The 21,420-nt window shown below is 36.6% G+C and overlaps 2 protein-coding genes across 3 annotated transcripts; one reads left to right on the forward strand and one right to left on the reverse strand.

Moving 5' to 3' along the window:
- The first annotated feature begins 126 nt into the window (after positions 1-126).
- Positions 127-8,502, forward strand: LOC135687243 (myeloid-derived growth factor). The gene is made up of 6 exons (XM_065203757.2): positions 127-333; positions 2,419-2,469; positions 4,640-4,695; positions 5,290-5,371; positions 7,699-7,753; positions 8,321-8,502. Exons 1-6 carry the CDS (start codon positions 133-135, stop codon positions 8,383-8,385), a joined length of 510 nt encoding a protein of 169 aa, XP_065059829.2. The 5' UTR covers positions 127-132; the 3' UTR covers positions 8,386-8,502.
- On the reverse strand, positions 7,663-20,175 carry LOC135687242 (mucosa-associated lymphoid tissue lymphoma translocation protein 1). 2 transcript variants are annotated; one of them, XM_065203756.2, is made up of 15 exons: positions 20,067-20,175; positions 18,725-18,883; positions 18,252-18,405; positions 17,618-17,881; positions 16,466-16,519; positions 15,235-15,495; positions 14,694-14,723; positions 13,360-13,759; positions 12,873-12,959; positions 12,413-12,534; positions 11,601-11,747; positions 10,638-10,792; positions 9,775-9,825; positions 9,422-9,520; positions 7,663-9,292 (listed from the first exon to the last, which is right to left on the reverse strand). In XM_065203756.2, the coding sequence occupies exons 2-15, from the start codon at positions 18,878-18,880 to the stop codon at positions 9,173-9,175; spliced, it is 2,100 nt and encodes a 699-aa protein (XP_065059828.1). In that variant the 5' UTR covers positions 18,881-18,883; positions 20,067-20,175; the 3' UTR covers positions 7,663-9,172. The 2 variants fall into 2 exon arrangements, with proteins under 2 accessions (XP_065059828.1, XP_065059827.1); XM_065203755.2 differs by lacking the exon at positions 20,067-20,175 and adding an exon at positions 19,893-20,052.
- Between the last annotated feature and the right edge of the window lie 1,245 nt (positions 20,176-21,420).

The following is a 21,420-nucleotide window of genomic DNA, read 5'->3' on the forward strand; positions in this document are numbered from 1 at the left end:
TCCCTGGGGAAATAACCGGCAAAATGTCCCAAGTCATAAAAAGGTACATTAAAAATCAAAGGCTTAAATTGTGATTCTTGAAGTACCCCTGTTTGGTACCACGCGGCAATGCAACACAGGGAACCGACAGTTATGCTTATCACTGTTTGTTGTGAGGGCAAAATGGCGTCAAGCAAAGTTAGAATATCGTTAGGGTTATCATGCTCAATTATTGCAAGTTTTTGCCTTATATCTCTCACAATTTTACCTACACAAACTTTGGCTGAAAATTCTGCGTCCCACAATTTTATGGCACAACCCTTTGGTCAAGAAATTTCTGAAGAAGTTGCTTTGGTGAGTAATTTATTTAGCAATACTCCCCTCCCATAAGTATTCGAATGGAAGCCAACGCCAAGTAAGTACCGGCTCAAGGTAATGGAAGAAACAGAAAACAGATTACAAACATTCACAGAAAGTCAACAAAAGTCACATCAGAATTTCAACCACTCACAAAACAAAGTATAAAAAATAATAAATTTTGTTGAATATATTCAAGGCCATCTGACTTTACTTTGTTTCTGACTTTACCTCGAATATTTATTTGGTATGGGTACGCACCAGACAACCAGACAGCACAGGGTGGGCAAGTAATCATGTTGGCAAATTTTCAAGGTAATTGATAGTGAAATATTGGCCCAGATGTAAACATTTTATCATTTACTGAATTTTAAACAATATTGCTCAGTATTTGGAGGATAATTGCTTTATATAGAGCCATTAGATCCAGGAAATCCGTAGCATTGCAACATACCCAAGGCTACTGTAATATTGATCTGTCATAGCTGTGTTATCACTAACTGTAGTATGTATTGTCATGCAGCCAAAGTGAAACATGTCGACCAAGTGCCCTTGCGCCAAAACTACTAATCAGTTAACCATTATTGTGTGTAGTTATATGTAGTTAGGTAAAGTTGGCTTGTTGTAGTGAGAGTATTGTGTTTCTCCATCATGGGCTAAGCCTTTTTGGAGACTAACATTGTAGATTGTAGCATTTACAGGGCCCTTATTGATAACAGTGCTTGTAGTACTAACAAAGTTTCCCTGAATAATTATTTCTGTTGTTATTTATTATTATTTTTCTGGATATTGAGAAGGCCTAAAAAAGATAAGGATCCTGTTAGCACCAACCAAAAAATTGCTTAAAACTTTTATTATGTTACATTGGGCATTTAAAAAAGTTTTGCAATGCTTTTTCACCTGCGGAACCTGCAGAAGACTTTACACATGATGAACTGTAGTTAAGTTATGTTTTGAAATAAATCATAACTTTTTTGCAGAAGAGGGGAAAATGTTCTTTGTTTCAGTTCATTTGCATATTGAAATTTCGCCACTAAAAATTCCTTTGGTAAAAAGAAGTGTTTTCTTAAAGGCAATTGACAAATACTAAAGGGGCTTAATCCATTTTTAAAAACCAATCATGGAGAATGGTTCCACTCACATGCTCATTTGTTGGATTTAGAAATGATTGACAGATGGCTTAAGCCACTTTTATATCTGTCCATTGCCTTTAATTCCAGCAAATAAATCTGTTTCCGATAGCTTGGCCAGGCCCCGGTGCCTTGAAAACTGCAGCTAGGCCAGCCAGAGTGAGCAGCGTCACTCGTCAAGGTGGGGAAACCGATTGTTCATATTAGCCAATCATTGAGGGGCCAGACTGCTTTAAGATTGCAATGACAATTCAAGCAGTGTACATCACATATATTATGAGCTCATTATTGAATATGTAGCATCTTGTAAAAATAATTATTTTTACACAGGGGCAAAAAAATTCATCAATGTTTTGCATTTTACCTCCTTAACTGATTTATCGCAAATTTTAAAATGGAATATCTTGTTAATCCTAATAAATCTGCCTACTCTCGGTTTCATTTTCATTTGTAAATGTTTGAAAAAACCCAAGCAAAACAGCCAATGTAAAGCAGGACTTTCACCAAAAGTTCTTTACATTAATTAATTGCAAAACAATTTGAAAAAGGCATATTAGGTTGTTTCGAGGAAAGTTTTTTTTCTGAAAACTTACATTTTTTCCTTTTTTGGCATATCTGGGGTCATGGATTTTCTTGAAAAATGGCTAGGAAGTAAGAAATGATAAAAATGGTGGTTTTTAGCTACATTGCAAATTTTGTGATTGCAATGAGGCACGATAAATGTTTTTGTTAGTTCCAGGGCATATAACTAAGCTAAGGTTCAAAGGAGATTTAACTAAAATTCTCCTGGTGCATTAGAATCAGCAATTTTATGAAGGCCTTTGTGAGCTTTGGGGTAGTGTTTAGCTAACCCCCTATTAAGGACAACGTGGCCACTATTTTGCTAGAGGGTATTATTTTATCTGATTTTTAACTTTTCTTCTTTTCATGCTTGATTTGTTTCCATTTCTAGGGGAACGTTAAATGTCAGTTTAAATACAAATGTGTTGGTGGGACTGGTGAGGTAGTTATTTGAAAGTTTTTATATCCATTTTATATCCTGCTATGAAGATGTTTAAAACTTGGTTTGAAAGATGTTTCTTGTATGAACATAAACACTTTCAAGCAGGAAGTGTCCATTTCATTAATTTTCAAACTGCCTTCGAAGTAAGACTGCCTCAATTCATGTAGAAATGCGCAATTATGATTTACAAGCCAGTCTTGATTTTGAATGTATTTTGTATTAGAATGTATTTTATTGTGTCCAGTCCATTGTGTTGCATTGCATTGTGTAGGTGAATGGAATTTGAATGAGAGGATATTAATATTCTAAAACCGCTTTAGATTATCCACAGAAAACACTATGAATGATATTCTTTAAGGTGTAAGGGTCTAGATTTTGCAAAAGCTATAACATAAAGTCTGTCATTGAAGTACCTATGTGACCTGTATGAATTAAAGTACCTTTAAGGTTATTCCAGTGAAAAAACTGATCAAGTGAAATAGAAGGAAGGTGTAGCATTAGAAACTTGCTGATTGCCATGGCAAAACATATTCAAGAAAAACTGTTTTCAAACCTTTGGTCGCTGCCCGAAGAAGAAAGAGAAAAAATACTTTGGAGGTGTGGTCTTTTAGGTCACAAGTTTATGAGAAAGCCTGTCACAGTTTGTCTTCAACATGGAGCATGTCTATGGGAGAGTATTCGAGAGAAAGGTTTCAGATAAATGTTGCTTTGTCTTTACAGTCATTCAAGAAGGGTGAAAGGCCAACACAACGTAACGCTGGACATGGTAAAAAGGTTTAGAGATAAAGGAGTAGAGGTTAAGCCAGGATAACGAATCTAATTAGATGTTCAACATTTGTTTTTCAAAGCCAGATGAGACATCATAAGTGGCGTGGCTGTAGAAGATTGTGAGCTTTCTAAAACAGAGGTAAATGTCCCTACAGTGCTCGGGAGTTTGCCAAAGCAAAAGAGAAACCAGAAATAGAAAAGGCCAACCATGAGGGCCATGCTGCTAAAATCATCGGCGTGTATCTGTAGAGATATAAGATAGAACTGCTCCACTGTTGATCAAGCAGAAAAAGCAACAAAATTAGATCACCTCCATGACTTGATAAAATAGAAACTTTCTGTGGTAAGTGAACGTGAAAAGATGAATCTATCAACATAGGCACCAGATTCTTGGTCTCGGAAACGTGTCACTGACTGTTCAATGCTTCTTAATACTGGCTGCCCGTAAACTGAAAAAATAAAGGAGAATTCTTGAAGAACCGGAAAGAGGCACCGTAAAGTATTACCAGAAACAACAGTGGCATCAAAAATAGAATTTGAAAGGGACTGTTTCAAGCTTTTGTAACTAACGATCGCGGAAAAAATTTTATTGAGTACAACGGCAGTTTTTTTCGTAGATTTATCAAAAATTCAATTTTTAAAATAAAATTAGGCTGTCTTTCAGCACATTTTACAAGTTTATTTTAGTGTGGGTAGTCGTCAAAGCGTCCAAAATAGGCCTTAATCTAGCTGCAAGGCACGTTTGTTGTCATATTCTTGCATTCTGATTGGTTAACGGGCAATTGAGAATGTTGGTCGGTCAGCCAATCAAAGATTTGGAACTTATGTTATCCATGGCTAAAATAACATTCAAGTACTGGACATTGTTATTTAAAAACAAAAAAATTATAAAAAAACAAAAATTTCCTAGAATGCTATCAAATTTGTATAAAACGATGCCTCAATTAAACTTGAAGAATAAACTTCGTGATTTAGCAGCAGCAGATATTTTATGTTTGTTATGTTATGTGGTAACAACAAAGAACCCTTCATACACAAATAGCCTTTCTGCATATCATAATGTACCCCATAACTATACTTTATAATCATTGCAAAAGTACCGTGCAACCAAAATAAAACGAGGCTTGCTAGGTTGGGCCCTGAAGTAAAGAATGCGAAAACCTGATTACCAACAAACCAAAAATATTAACCGTATCAGTAATTAACAGTTGTTCAAGATGTAGAGATTTTATAACTTGAAATAAAATCATATTTAAACCTGGCCAGAAAGGTCTGATTGAAAGCTGGGGGTAAGGAGAGGGATAAAGATAGAGCGGTTTGTCAAAGTTTTGTTTCAAAAGGAGGCTAAACCGAGCTAATTGTGTGAGTTATTGACGCTGGTATTACCAACTTTGCTTTTCAGGGCTGGGAAATGAGGTTAGAAAAAAAGGGATCGGAATATCATTGCGTCATCGACAGGTTTGTACTTTTTCTCTTAAAGTTTTTGAAGTAATTTTTATAGCAGAAAAGAATATGTTTTGTCATATGTATGTGCCACTTAAAATAATGAATATGTTTACAATTAGGAAAGTTGAAGCCACATCACTTTTATTGGCTATGGCACACAGTCCTTGGCTTTAAAGACATTTTTGCAGTTCTCACAAGAGTTGTCATGTTTGCAATCAAGAAGAAATGAGAAAGGAGTAGTCCAAGTTCTTTTATCTAACTGATAATCTAAGAGATATTACTGTTTACCGGTCTGTCACCAAGTGTTTGATGCTGTGTAAGAAGAGTTGTACATACTATTGGTGTATAGAACCGACCTTTAATGGGTTCTATACACCCGTGACTCATAATCTATACCATTTAACCGTTCTTCTTTTCTATACATTAAAGCGTGCACAGCTCTTCCCAACCGGCTTCAATCACTATATAACAGACTGTTGGAACAATCATTTTAATTAACTCATTATCTAAATGCATCTAGCTTTCGGAGGTCCTGTATTTTGATTTGATGTTTTCCTGTCCTGTATTTTGTCTTTTGTGCTACTTCATGTTTTGATTCATTTATAGGCCTGAGCAGTCATCGTATCTTTTCTTTATGATGTTCGAAGCATCAGTAGAAGGTGTCAAATTGCAAAGAGCTGAACCCTACGTACGTATGCTTACAGTGTTTCTTTTGCAGTGTGTTTTACACAAGCCCGCCCTGAACATTGCGCAAGTTGATATACAAAGCCATGCTGAATTCCTATAGAGAATCAGAAACCATTGTGTAATGCTTTATTTTGTTGTGTCAGGGTTGATCTGTGATATTTCATACCATGGAAGATTTATCTCTTTAAAACGGGATGGCCTGAACGTTTATCTGTTCATATATCAACTCCTGTTATTCTTATATACGGTGAAGGACTGTCCAAATCGTTTAGAGTTCAACCAATAACAGAAAAAGCTTGTCAATGACGTCATGATTAAAATCCTCAGCGACCCTGTTGTCCCCCAAGCAGTTACATATTCTGCGCAAAGGTCGCTACATAATTCATTAAAGAAATGGAATATCCATTCGAAAATTTGCAGTTACAATATTATCAGTTTGTTTGATTTGTTGAATTTTTCATGAAAGTTTTTCCCTAATTCACTGTTTTTAATGAGAACCAGATAATTATTGCTGAGATTTGATGTTCTTTTTATTGGATTCCGTATTTCCTCTAAAAAATTACGCGGCGTTTGTTACAAAATCCAACTTTTGGATGCATTGTTTACCAGAGGACGGTGTTTATCAGAGGGCGGCGTTTACCAGAAGGCGGCGTTTATCAGAGGGCGGCGTTTACCAAAGAACGGCGTTTATCAGAGGGCGGCGTTTAATAAAAAATGAAAAATGTGTGTCAAATGACAAGAAAAATGCGACGAAAAAAGATAAAAACAGACTTTAAACATGTTTTCTTTTCCCAAAAACACGTAATAAAGATCGTGTGAAAATTCTTTTTAATTCACAGAAGTTGTGTTCACGTTATGGAAATGTCAAGATATGTCAATGTCACTGTTTCTGTCAAGAGTCGTTGTCTTAATAAAACTTTCATGTCTTTCGAATATTTTTCTTTTTTCGACACCCATTTGTATTTCATAAAACAACCACATACCAACAATTGGTTCTAAGACCACTGAATTAAAGTTTCGCATGCCATTTCCAGTAGTACAGTTGATTTGCTGGTAAATCTGATCTGTTTTGTTAACAATAAAGCCTGATTAAAGCCTGATTTACACGAGACGAATTTCTTCGTGCGAAGCGAACTTTTTGCAGCGAATACGCAGAATTTAAGTTAGAAAATTCTCTGTGAAATCGCAGCGAAAAATTCGCTTCGAACAAAGTAGAAACCATTCCACTTTTCGCTGTGTGGTTTTCGAGTTGTAAAATAAGCCAATCAGAACAGCAATTGAAGACAGGTGACTTGTGTTTTGTTTCCTGATGGCCTACGTTTTTCCGCTTTCTTTTCTCAAACACCCTCACCTATACAACGTCAATGAAATAGGTTGGTAATTATTCATTTCCTTTTCCTCGTACACACTCCATTGAAGTAGATTCAGATCAGATTATTATTTAAAAATTTGAATTTCTGAATGAGAACTTGCTTAAAGTTGTTCTACCAATAAATATGTCTGAAAACAACGATTGGCAAGAATTTTTTCAAAACGTTGAAATGCTGCTCAACAACGACATTTTCAGTCATAAAAGATTCAAGATCTGTTCGATGCTGATGCAGAACTGGATCTCGCATGTTTGTGAGAGCATAGATGGCGACATTTGAAAATATTAAGATGTATTTTTGGTCATATGAACGTAAATCTCTTACCGAAAGATGAAACTCTCCCTTCTGAAGACGTTCGGAATACATTTTTTCTAACCCAGTATCCCTTTTTTGCTGTCTCGCACGCTTTTTTAAATAAGATTAACTTAAAAATCTTTCTGATGGCAGCACCCTTCGAACAGTCGCCATATTTTTTTTTATAACTTGCAGCGAATTTGCATGAAAAATTTCTGCCAGTATAAATTGAATTCGGGAGAATAGTTCGCAGCTAAAAAAATTGTGGCTAAAAATTAGTCTCGTGTAAATCAGGTTTTAACAAAGAGAAAATTCTCAAGAAATCTTTAGTGAAAGTCTCAGTGAAAGATATATGACTTCAAGTTGGACGAAGAAAGCGGCATGGACGCTAATTTTTGATCTGAGACTCAGCATGTACTTAAATTGTTTTTGTTTTGTTTGGCACAGGTTGGGCAGCCTTTTCTTGGTCGAGTGCTGCAAAATTTGCAACGATCTATTACTCATTGTGTTTCTAAACTGGCCTGATAGCTGAAACAGAGCTCCTACAGAGCAATATCCAAAATTATGCTTCCTTCAGAAGGTCGCAAGAAAGGGCGGGTAACGGTAGATCTGATGTCATGAAATGCAATTCTGTATTAAAATTCAATTTTTATTTACAAAACAGGATAACTCGAAGAGAATGCTACACGATGACGAATTCAAAGTTAAAGGAAATACTGGTAATATAGCATACTTATTAAGTATTTCTAAAGTCGATATAGACGAAAGCATTGATTCATAGAATGCATCCCCTAAAGGCTTCGATTATTCATTGGCGATATTGTGTGAGACCTTGCTTCTTTCCTATGTATTAACAAGTATTACTTTCTAACGCAATTGTACAGATTAAGCAGCCATGCATTTTTATGTGGGTTAAAAGCTTCGACATTTGAAATTTAAAAGAATCAACTACTAAATAAGTCGGTTGCTCCTCCAGGGTTGGAGGGGTAAGTCTGGGTTCGGCTTGTTTGCCTTTTTTCTTATTGAAATGGCTTTTTTAACAGTTTTAATTAGACTTTGACTACCGCACTTCCTGGCTGTGATATGAAAACAAGCCAGCAACAATTGCACTACCGACTGCCTTGATTTGTCAAGTACACGAGTGCAAAATCTTAGAAAAGTGGAAAATCAGCTTTTGGAGCCCTTGCAGGTTAAGTTGCAGTTGTGTTGATGTTTCTATGATATGATATTGTAAATTATAAGAGTTAGAAAACTGTTGATTGACTTGTCTTTCGATTTTGTTTCAGTGAAAAGTGGAAGTGCTTTCAAATCAAATTTGGCTACACTGGCCTTGATCGCGAAACAAAAGTAAACCAAAAGGAATTGAGAAAGAATGTGTTGAATCTTAAACGAATCATCTAAAGGTCAAGGGTTTTGTGCAATATTGCTAGTTATAAATTTATACATTGGAAGGATATTTCTTTTACAACGGTCGTGTATTTTTACTTTCAGATCTCTGGCTGACTTTTGTAGTCTCTTTTATCCGAATCTTTCTGTATTCTGCTCCCACCCTTTTACCTAGAGCTAGACAACTCCAAGCCTTTCTTGCTGCCGACATTTTTTATCCTGCCAGTTACTTACTCGTTTTGCAGTTGCCAATCAAAATATTTCTGGATTTGATGTATCTCTTACTTAAATCGGTTTCTTCGTTATGGAATTGTGGAACTGTGAAGGATTTTAGTGGCAAGAAAGCCCTATATAGGTTACAGTTATTTTCTCAACTTATTCTCTCAAAAAATTTTCAAACGGCTGGAAAATCGAAGATTTATAAAGCAGATTTGCTTTTATACCTGTGAAATGGGAAGCCATGTTGAACATGGTTGTGGCTGTAAAATTTAAATCACGCGCCTTGCTCTATGGCCGAACATGTTTCCGATAGTTGAGGATGTGCTTCGGGTTGGGTTTAGAGTCACAGCTTGTTTTCACTTCGATTATGTATGGATTTAACAACTTTTAAGTGCAGTAATATGTTTGAAGTAATATTAAAATAATTATACACTAAAACTAATGTTTACACGAAATAATTGAAATTTGAAATGCACTGCATAAACCGTAGGCCAGAGTCTCAGGAGGATGATACTCTGTGTAACCCGGTGGTTCTATTTGAACAGCGACGTTATTCCAAATTCCGACATGTTAATTATCAAACATTTATTTGTCTTTTGCTCTTTGTTGTCCATGTTAACATAGGCGGCTTCCAATGTCACTGCAACGTTGCCCTAAAAAGTTGTAACATGTGTCAATTCATTGAGGATTTGAGTGACATATGTCATCATATGTCATGTACTGCGTACTGGCAACAACAACAACGCAGTGAAGGTATTGAAATGTACTGACTGGAAACCTACCGTCAACTTTTGCAAATTCGGCAAAGTTGTTCTTAGCTCGTACAGAAGAGCTCTTCTCGGCTGCTGCGCAGAATCAGGGTTGCTTCGCGGCACAGCGTCCTTGAAGATAACAAAAGTTGTTTTCATTGATTCTCATTTCAATTGAAAAAGTTTGTTTTCATTGATTCTCATTTCAATTGAAAAAGTAGAAGTGGGGTAGAAACGATGCCTTGCATGCTGTTTGCGGAAAGAGTAATATATCTAGCGATTTTAGGAAAAGTTTGACAGGCTGCCTAGAATGTTGTCCTCATGAAAATGAAGCTTCGGGCGTGAGTGACTCAATCAAGGTCGCAATTGTCAAGTTGAGAACTTACCAGCATAATTGGAGTTTTGTAATTCATGTAGCGTTCTTCGATCTGCAATGGCTAAAAGAAAAGAGTCCAGGACTATGCATTGATGAATAAAATGATTAAATAAAAATCTATATTTTACAAAACCCGAAACATTGAGGAATGGCTTTACTGCCATAGGCCTGTCACGTTGGATTAATATTGACAATCAGAGCTTGACGTCGTACAGAGAAACAAACCTCTCATTGACTTACAAACGGGAAAAGCATTTCTGCATGGGCAGGTCTTACTATGAATCGCAAGACGGTAGTGCCTGACCGATAACATCAGCCCCGACATGAAAGGCAATCGACAGATACTAAATTGGCCTAAGCCATCTCTTTCAATCGACAATTGACCAATCATTGAACATAATACCACTCACACGCCTATTGATTGGCTAACATTTTTTTTTACAGATGGCTAAAGCCACTTGAGTATCTGTCGATTGTCTTTATCATACAAGCTACCAACTGCGACGGCGTTAAATATTTGATGGAACGGCCTGCTTAAAACGCGTTTTCTTAACACCCTGTCGGTTATTATGGTCGACAAAACCTTCGAAAATTGTGCAAATTTAGTTAAGTATACTAGGGCGTTGCATGCCCAAAAAATTGGTTGAAAAAGAAATTTCTGAACCACGCCCTTCAGGTTCTCGGAAAACGTGGGAAACGCCTTTATTAGTATTTCAAATTTTTTGGAAAAGTAACTTTTTCAAGCAGCATTTATCGTAACGGGGAGTGGGGGGGGGGAGGGGGGGAGGGGCTTTTTGCAAGAACGAAAATCGAAATCGATCTGATAATTGCGAAATGAAGAGAATTAAGCTATGGCCTCTGTTATGAATTTACCTTTGAGATTTCAAGGAGTTTGACATCGCACTCAAACGACCGCCCAACATCAACCACATGCAGAACCAGATTGCAAATGTTTGAGCAGACGGATTCAAAACTGAGCTGAACTTTGATGTCATTTTCAAATTCCAAAATCCGCGAAGCAGGTAGTCCTAGAAAGGAAAGTTGGATGTATCGTAAAGCCACGTCAGATCTCTGGACAAGAACTATGTGAAAGGTCCATGACTGTATGTCAAGGAAAATGCAAAGAGCGCTAAAATTTCGTGATAAGGGCGGATAAATTAGGTTGAATAACTGTTGAATAAAAGGTTATGGCCAAAGTTTAACTGATCATTTAAAAGTATGGAGAAGTCTCCTAACATTAAGAAATGAATGTTAGAGTGCGTGTGACCAGGGAAACAATTAGGAATTATCTCTATTAATTGTATCCGTATTGAAAAACAGTTCAAATCCATGATTCGTCTGAGCTTCCAAAGTTTTACAATGAGATATATGCTCGAACTCCTGCAGCAGCGATAAAAAACTCTTCTTCGCAACGATTCGACGGAGGAATCAAACACTGAGTTCGACTAACTAATAACGGCAAAGACAACCACAACAACATGAAGCTTACCATCCCTGCAAAAATTACTTGGAAATGTGTGCTTTATCCTTAGATTTTTTCATCTGTTTTCTCAAAAATTACTACTTCCGCCACAAAATAGTTTAGACATACGAGTCAAAAGCAAAAACGTACTTGCTAATCAACATTGTTCCAAGGAAGGGGAGGCAAAGGGGGAACCTTATGATTACATCATAGTATAGTGATGTAATAATCACGTGATATTGTTGTGGCATGGAAATCCCGGGTCTTAAAACTGGAGATACAAGAAAGGAAATGACAGTGAAATTATCCAATATTGTAACAAACAAAGAAAATCGTCTTAATTAATAAAACAAATGGAGATAAAAAGGCCTTACTATGATGCTTGAACCATTGCTCAGTAGGATCTTTTTCTAGGTCTGAGACTACAGGGTCACACAAGCTAAAACTGTCAATTGCTGATGAGTTGATCGTGGGAGACATTATTTTCGTGATGACGTTTCTCGAAGAATCCTTCGAGACATCTGAAAGAAGAATGGCCTCGTTAATATTATGAAATGAACGTTGCTTTTATTACTTACACGACTTCGTGATTGACAGGATCAACTTCTACAAAGAACTTCTGTGCCACACAAAACGTACCCTTTTAGGAGAGTGTGCTGTAGGCAACATCTGGAAGCCACACCCAAGATCACGTACATGGTCATACCATTTATACTTGCAATCGTATTAAAAATTTAATGTTTTGTATATGAAATCATTCAAACTATCTATCGACTCTAGAACAGTGGCGGACGACCCCCCCCCCCAATACTTTAGAGGACAATGGTCTTTTGTTATAAAACAATGGGAAATGTGACGTCATCTTATTAAAACAATAGGCTTGCCCCCTTCCCAATATTTTATCAAGTGTACACCCCTGCTCTAGAAGGCTGATAGAAATGGCTCATTCATAGTGCCAAGGGTTAGTTCATAGTGCCAAGTATGGAATTCATCAAAAAAACATATAGGAGAAGGGGAGGGGGCTGAGCCGACAAAAATATATCTGGTTCTTTGCAAAGTGATATCTACGCATGAATTTCCTTGGTATTTCCGAGCCCCGTGAGTGTGAATAAAATCGTACTTGGTGACACAAAAAAGTACCAAAAAAATGTGGATTACAAATCTTTGCCGATGGATGGCAACGTACCTTTGTGAACGTTAAAGAGCACTTGCTCGACTCTCAAATCGCTTCTTATGTGCTGCAACAAGTGCTTCATGTAAATGCCATTGGCATCGGTCCGTCTTTCAAATGCTTGTGACTGTGGACATCTGTTTCAAAGGAAGATATACAAAATTATTGACTTACAAACGTAAAAATCATCTTATATTGAGCAAGCCTCCCTAACTGCAAAATTTCAAAATTACACGACCAAAGCCAAGAAAAGAAAAAAATTTGAGAAATTTTAACCGATCACATCTGATATTATGGGACTTCGGATTCCCAAACAGGCAATCTTTTGATGAACTGTAGAACGAAGTTGCTCAAAAAAATAACGTTGACCCAAAATGGAAATTTTACCTTCAACGGGAGAAAACCTCGTTAATGTATCGATTAATCCCAAGAGGGCAAATTACCATAAAATCCTAAGCTAAAAGGTGACACTTACGTCGCGTAAGCAATGACACATTGGCTTCCGGGAATGAACTCCGCATCGAATGACTTTCCCGCTTTTTGCTCCGAGTCGTTTCCAGAACTGAAGATAAACAAAGATGTCACGCTGACAAAATTGCACTCAGAAATCTCTTAAATACAAGTGACATTCTTTATTGGAATATAAATACTCGCTGTTAGTCTTTTCACAAAAATAATTTCAGTTTTTTGTTTTAGTTTTTTGATAAACATTATTTTTAAAATATTTTCTCGATCAAGAAGCTACAAGTTAGCAAACATCATTTACAAGTTTCAAATTGTCAGAGATGACATATTTTAGCTTTCAGCTCGGTTTTTAAATTGTTTCTTTGCAAAAATATGGTATTTAAATAAAATTAAAATAATTTCATTCATCGAAATATCTACCATTTGATTGCATTTTTTTGCACTTTTGGCTCTCTGCAGTTGTTTGACAAATTCAAACTTAATTAGCAGTAACTTACGGCAGGCGGCAAACGTCAAGCACCATCATGTTGAACTTGGTTTTCGAGCGTTGCATCAGCGACAAAACTTGGTCGGCACAAACGCAGTTCTCCGAATCCCAATTTGTTGGTGCATCAACTGGAACAAGGAAGGTTTTTCCATTCTCTTCGTATCCATGACCACCGAAATAAAACAGGCCGTACATGTTGGGGGAGACACTGAGCAGATCACAAAACCCCTTGATAGCTTTGGTCATCTCGTCGAAGTCGAGGTCGACCATACAAAGAACACGGTAACCCATTTCCCTGAGGACAGCAGCAAGTGCCTTGGCATCATCTGCCGGATGGACAAGGTCCATTTGAGAAGACTTCTTGTTCCTATAAGCTTGATTTCCAATGATCAAGGCAACTTTGCCGCTAGCTAAAGAGACAATTGCACATCGTCAAACAAAAGCGTACAGATGCTTTATTAATGGCAACAGCATTGTTTCAAACGGGAAACTAAGAGGTATATGCGTTGATACGCGAGATTAAAAAATAGGGTTGTTCAAACGCGAGACTAAGAGATGTGTGTTCAAACGCGAGACTAAGAGATATGCGTGCTCAAACACATCACTTAGACATAGGCGCGTTCAAATGCGAGCCTAAGAGATTGGCGTGTTCAAACGCAAGGCTAAGAGATGTGTGTTCAAACGCGAGACTAAGAGATATGCGTGCTCAAACACATCACTTAGACATAGGCGCGTTCAAATGCGAGCCTAAGAGATTGGCGTGTTCAAATGCGAGACTAAGAGATACGGGCGAAGCTAAAGCTGAAATGAACAACGGCCATTTGTTTTAACCAAATAATCAAATTCATGATGCTATTTAAGAAAATGAGGTAACTCAAAGGGTGAACTCTAAAAAAAGATATGCTGCAGAAGGCCTATCAAACATAGGCGTTTTCACTGAGAATTTTTATGACTCCTTAGTTTTGTTGCCTTAAGGTTCAAATTCAAATTATCCAAAAAATGCTAAGAAGGTCGTGTGAATTCTAAATGTGGCTCAACACTATCGAGATTAATGTTTATCGGTCCGTTTCATAGTGCTTGGTGCGGTAAAGTCAGTGCAGTACACGCTTTAGTGAGCGGAATGGAACAGTACTGGGTTGAAACAGTGGGTTTGCATCCTTCAAACTACTTCAGCGCACGATTTATAGTCATGTAGCTATATTAGTAACCATCTAAAAAAATAGATCGAATCTGATAAAAATGTGTCCAACTACTTGTGATAACAGCAGAGCGACTATTGTCAACATAGATAAGGTTGATTCAAAACAAACGTCAAAGTTAGCAGAAGAACACTGAATCACTCACCAAACTGCCTGTCAGTACACGACAAATCGCCTAAGGGAAACGGAATAATTAAATAAATTGGCAATAGCAAAATTTCATGAATGTTCACGGAACTTAAATGAGAATAGAGCACGAAACCTGTCGTGATAAACAGCAAAAGCTTAAATTTGAAATCAAAGGACAGTTTTTACATACATTTGAAAGAAATAAAATTTCGCTCATTCAACAGCTCAACTGCACAGTTGAGAACCATCAAAGGAAACGAATGCTGCGGCCAGGGGCGTGATCAAACGGGGGTGGGGGGATGTGCGGTGGATGTGACTTTGAGACACGTCAAAAAGTCAGACACGCCCTTTTTTGCTGGCAAAAATCACCTCTTCACCCATCCAAACAATCTTCTTGGCTTCGCCCCTGGCTGCGGCATTTGCAACGCTTCAATAGAAAGGTTCAACAAGGTGGTAAATCTTTCAAAATTTCATTAAATTGAAAAACCAAGAAAGTGAAGGTAAATCGTCTTCAAGTTAAGTAAACGCTCTCACCAACTCTCAACTAAATCTCTTACCAACTCTCAACTGCATCAGTTTCGTAAGCATGTGGCCCTCGGGACCAACAACTCTACATGAGTAGAAGCCTACATCTTCCGGTTTAAATGGGTCAAATATCAACCTGCACCCGTTCTCTCCCGGCATTTCCTGACCGTTTTTCATCCAGTAATAGGCCAAGCCTGGTAAACTGTCGACGCCACAAGACAAAACAAAATGCTGGCCTGGGAAAACATCCATCGGCTTGAGTGCATCGTTCCGCGTATCGTTCAAAACCAAACCTGCGTGTACAAGGAAGATTCGAAAACAAATGAGCAGAGATTGCTATAAATAATAAAAACCCAGCCAGATTGAAAGGAATAAAATCAATAAAAAAGAGGAATCATCATCATTTGTACAACGTGTTAGAGGCTAGAGAGGAAATAGCGAAAAATGAGAACATGCTGCTATTTTAAAAATCTTATCGGTCAATGCAGAAGAAAAGGAGTATTAAACCTTCTATTGGAAATCTTCTGGGGGAGGAGGAGGGGGAGGAGGAGGGGGAAGAGGAGAGGGGAGAGGGTTCTTAAGGAAATCTGTCAGATATACCAACAATTATCTTTTACTTATCAATTATCTATGCAGACTGTTTATGGCAAATCTGACTGACTCTGAATTGTGAATTTTGGGAAGTCACTTCCCTGAGTATCACCTCCTCTGGTACAGCAATCAAAACCGCTGGAGAGATTGCTTGCCAACATTAAGTTTGAGGTAATATGCTCCTTAATTTGGTGGCTGATTCCTTTTTAGCTAATACTAAATCTCTTTGATGTCCAAATGAGAAATGCTTGATAACTGACTGCATAAAAGATTTGTGTTCGGAAATATTCACAAATAAAGTATTCAGTTAAAAAGACACAATTTGTAGTTCTTTAAATATAATTATCACCATAAGAAAAAATTTATTTAGATACCCCCATACCAGTGCATTTAGTTAAGCTTTGAAATATTCAAAAAACTAGAGCCTAAATCTAAAACAAAAGCTTCTTCAAACTCCTTCTTAACATAATCATTGAAAAAAATTGTGCTATGAAAAAGTGCTCCATGGACAAAAGTAAAGTAATTTAGAAATTTTATGAAACCAAGATTTATGGCAAGCATGTCCAATCTTTGATCAAACTACAAACATAAAACCGTCAATAATTTCAAACAATTCTACAACTTCTGAAGGAGAACTAGCTATTATTATAAATTGTTGGAATACTATGTTACCATCAAATCCACAGTTTCCTATCCACCGTTCTGGTTCCCTTCTTGGTTCCACCTCTACAACATATGAACTTCAAGTCAATGGCATGTGAAAACTGGTCACAATGAAAAAAAGATGTGGTGAAATCTATTATATTGATGGTACATATTTGAGATGTTTATTAAAGATAATTATATGGCAAGAGTGATTAATAAAATGACAATGCACAGTTTTGAGTCGTGGTTTTGGATATTCACAGAATGCAGCCTTCTGTTTAATTTTAATTCTTGAAACGGTTTTTGACACTATTGTACAAGCCCACTTTACCAGACCAACTGTCCAGGAACAAATTTGGTCACCTGAACAGATCTTTTTGTTTGATGTGAGCAACAACTCGCAATTGCATCAGCACTCAAGCAAATCCAAGCCTGCCAGCATTCGATCACCAGTGCAATGATGTAAATTATTAGGAATAAATTTGTCATTAATAAAAAAATTTCCAGTTATCTTTTATTTCCGAAACAAGTGGCATAGATAATACAAAGCCAGTCAGTCAAAACACAGGAAACATAAGTAAGCTAAATCAACCACAGTGGAAGAGAAAATGCAGTTGAACATCAAATCCACAGTTAATGTTTAAGAATACTATTGGGCACTTAGTAATTTTACAAATTGGCCCTGGGAACATTGTCTCAACATATAAAGTGTATGTTAAAAGGTTTGGTATATTATTTTGTGATGACCTTGCAATAATGTTTCTGTGACCTTAGTGATGTACACACAATTTAGAAAAAAATAAAAATTTATATTTTTTGGTATTTAATTTTTCTTAGAGTGCTTACAGATCATCGTAACAGTTCGTTTGCATCTACTGTTGCCTTACACCAATGTACCTTACAACAGTATTTTCTTTAAGCATTACAAACACTTCTGGCATTGTTGATTTTTATTATTAGCATTCATTATCTTTCCCTGGAGTGATTGCTCAGGCAAGAGAAATCATGCAAGCCCTGGGCAACTAGCCTAGGATATTTCTTATGAAAATGCCTGCCTGAACTAAAGATTTTTTTGGAAAGAATTTCTTTGCAACAAAGTGTTGGAATATGTAAACAATTTAAATCCCTTGTAGTATAAATTAAGGTGCATGCTGGGAAAAAAGTACAAGGGAGAATTACCTTTGGGGATGATTCGAACAGTGGCAATGTCTGAGTTGACTGCATTTACATCATTGGCCACTCTGCATACGTATTTCCCACTATCTTCAGGAGTAACATTTTCAAGAATCAATTCCTTGTCAATGCCAGTATCCAGTTCACCTTCATCAAGCTTTATCCACTGGTAAGTTGGGAGTGGAAAGCCCTTTGCGTTGCATCTTAGTCGAATGCTTCCACCTTCATGTTCAGAAACAGATGTTGGCTGTCTTGTTATTTTAACTGCCTCTGTTAATACAGAAAACAAAACCAGTGAAAGGGGCACTTTAAAACAGGTTTCTGAGACAATTCATCAGTTTTTCACAAAAAATATAAAAAAATGTTTTGCAGCAAGTTAAAACATCTTTAAATCAGTACTGAAATTATGTAAAAAAAATTTCACAATAAAAACAATTTGTCAAGGGCCTTTCTGAATAAAAATGTGTGGTATTAATGAAAAACATATCAAACAAAGGAAGAAAAAATAAAACTGTGCTATTTTGAGAACTAGTGCAAACAAAATGTTTTCCAGAATTTGAAAGCATGTTCCTTGCAAAAAGATATGTTTTCTGTAACATAAAAATTGGTATTTCATGCCAAATGCAATGACTGTAAATACCATTTTGCTTTAGAAGAAGCAGGGCCTCTTGATGGTTGATGATGGTCAAGTAGCCAATTAGCTGTTTCACAGTGAGGAGCTGGTAACCCAGTTCTGTCAAAAGCTCAGTTGAAGGGCTTTTACTAGCCTTTGAAACGCCTTCTAGCCTTTTAATCTGCAACAGAAGGTAAAAATTATACTTTGGCAGAAATTATAAACTGTACAACTTAGATGTAAAGACATACTATCCACAAAGCTGATATATTCTAAAAAAGTTAAATTTAAATTTGGATGCATGTAGCTGATAACACTTTATTCGTAAATGAATATGTCTGGGATATTGAGAGTTGATAACAACAAACTGCCTTGGCTGAAACAAATACTGTAATACCTCTATTTAAGAATAGAACTGAAAAACTGAAAAATGTACATGGCATAGGAGATGAAATGACTATTAATTGGACTTATAAAAAGAAATACCAAAGAAACACCACCTGAGGTCCTGAGAACATGCCATCAGGCAGTGCTGCTGCAAGAGCTTTCCAGTCTTTGTCTCCCTCAATGTCCAACAGTTGTGACAATTCACGAAGAATTCTGAATGGAAGCTTTCTAATTTGCAGCCGAGGATCTGGTTTATCCATCCTGCTCATCTTCTGCAGAAATATTTGCAAAATTGGAAAAAACAAATGAATGATAATATATTTGTATTTATATAAGGAAATATAAAATTGGTAAAACAATATTTAGAACTTTAAAGGCATCTTACCTGCTACTTGCCAGTCAAACTAACCTATTAAGCTTGTGTAAAGCCAAGGATTCATAAAATTTCAACAAATGATACCCAATGAACAGCACCACAAAAGCAACAGCATGAAAAACTTATAAAAATCAGCATTTGAGGACAATCTTTTTCCACTTGTGGTTAAGGCTTAATGAATCACAAAGTTTAAGAAATTATACTCAAATGAAAGCCACAACCATGAAAAACTAAACACTTTGGCTTGAGGTTTGTTTACATTCAGCCAAGATAATGTTTTTAGGAAAAAAATAACCAAATATGTCTATTAAAAGCATCTTCTTAGATTTAAAAGAAATATTCATTTGATCTTAAGAACATTTGACATGGTTTCAAGAGATCAAAACATTTAAGATAAAAAAAAAGTTTGAAACAAGCTTTCAACTGCATTCAGGCAAATGCATGTTGAACCTACATATAACATCATATTTTAAAAAGCATTCTAAATCAATATTTCTTCGCTCTTTTTGCTTTCTTCACCATGACTGTGTAAACTTTGCACAAAAATGCTGTAATCAAGATATGCTTTTCTCTGTGGAGACCCTACAAAACCTGTAGTTGGCAAGTTAACTGAAGTTGAATTCTTGCCAGTACTTGTCTAGAGTACCACGAAAGGAAATTGAAATGAAGTTTATTTAGTGCATATTTCTGCTTAATGTTAAAAGATAAAGAACATTTGAACAAAATCCAAGCTCAAAAACATCTGAAAGTGTCAAGTTCCAGATTTAAATATAAAATCTTCAAAAAGAACTAACGAACTGCTACTAGGCCTGTCAAGAAAGTACTTTCGTTTTAGTATGCGTGGCGTTTCGTTTCTTACTTCTCATTTGTCAAGGAAACAAATTTTGAAGTCCACTACACCCTACCTTAACACTGTCTTCCATACATACATCACCGGGTTTTTCAACCCCCATTTTGTTACGCTAAGGTCTTTGAAAAACGATTCGAAAATAAATATGATTCTGCCTTTGCACCACCTCACTTTTCTATCTCCTTTTGAATTCATAAAACTAAGCTTGAAACTAAAAATAGATAATTACCTGAGACAAATGTCTTCCGCATTTCCTCGAAATCCGAAGTATCGAGAGTCAAAAAGGAAATAAACCTCGTATTCACTCCGAGGGCTAGTACGCATTTCCTGCAATGAACCACTGATCTCAAAAAAAGACTGGATCGAGCAACCTCGACTGCGACTCGCAATTACTGAAGCGCGGTCTTTTTGCCTCGGCGCCATATTGGAGGACCTTATTTTGAAACTTGGCGGGAAAATCTTTAGAATTAAAGTGATGGGGAAGCAAGGTACCGAATGCGTCGCTTACGGTTGCAATAAAAGGAAAAGAAACACTAAGGACTCTAATTACGTAAGAAGTGATAGTGAGGGCAGTGACGACGAAGAAACATCTAAAAAGCGGACATTGCCAAGAACTTTCCACAGGTGTGTTAGGCCCTTTCTAATTGTTTGTATGATTTTTACATTTGCAAAGGTGGTGTTGTATCTAAGATGACGTTAAATGTCAAATTTAAGGCTTTCCTACAATAGTTTAGTCTCCTGGCCGGCAAAGCTCCCCTAAAAACAAGCACTTCACCCACCACTGTGGTACTGGTATATATGAACATCAAAGGCACGATTCGATTTTCATTTCTGTGGTGATGCGGAGGGGGCTCCACCCCCATTTTTAACTCAGGGACAATTCGATATAAGTTTTGGTAGGGGAATTATTTACTTGGCTAAGTGAGCCTATATTATGTTATTTATTTCCACGAATGAACAATTCCTATCATCCTTATAGAGTCATTCAATACTTTAATGATTTTATATATGCAATAAAGAGTATTTCACACAAATGCATGTATATTGGGTCTGGCTTTTATAAGTTCCCTACAGCACTGCCCCTCCCTAGTTTTTTTGGATGGTGTCCCTGAATATAAGGGTAGATAATTATTTTTTGTTGTCGGCCTCGATTTTGCAACTGAAAAGGCAGCCTTAAAGTCAGAAACTGAAATCATAATGAATGCATTTTCTTACATTTAATATAGATTTCCAAGTAACTCAGAAAGAAAAAGGATATGGGTAACAAATATTCATCGTGAGAACTGGGTCCCAAGTGGCAGTTCACAGATCTGTTCTGACCATTTTACAGAAGACAAGATGGACAGAATAGGCCAAATTGTCAGATTAAGAGAAGGAGCAGTTCCAACACGATTCAAGAAGTTTCCTGCCCATCTAAAGAAGGTAAATGATAAATCATATTAAAAAATTCAAATACATTTTGAAACAGATAAAGTTTTACAAATAAAAATAAATGTATGAAAAACCTTTGTCATCTGAAAAATTCTATTTGCCTAAAATTTTAATGCTCCTATATTCCTAATGTGTTGTGTTTTGTCTTCTCT

This window comes from Rhopilema esculentum, chromosome 20 (genome assembly GCF_057945365.1).
Source record: "Rhopilema esculentum isolate cy_ngs chromosome 20, ASM5794536v1, whole genome shotgun sequence".
NCBI classification, from domain to species: Eukaryota; Metazoa; Cnidaria; class Scyphozoa; order Rhizostomeae; family Rhizostomatidae; genus Rhopilema; species Rhopilema esculentum.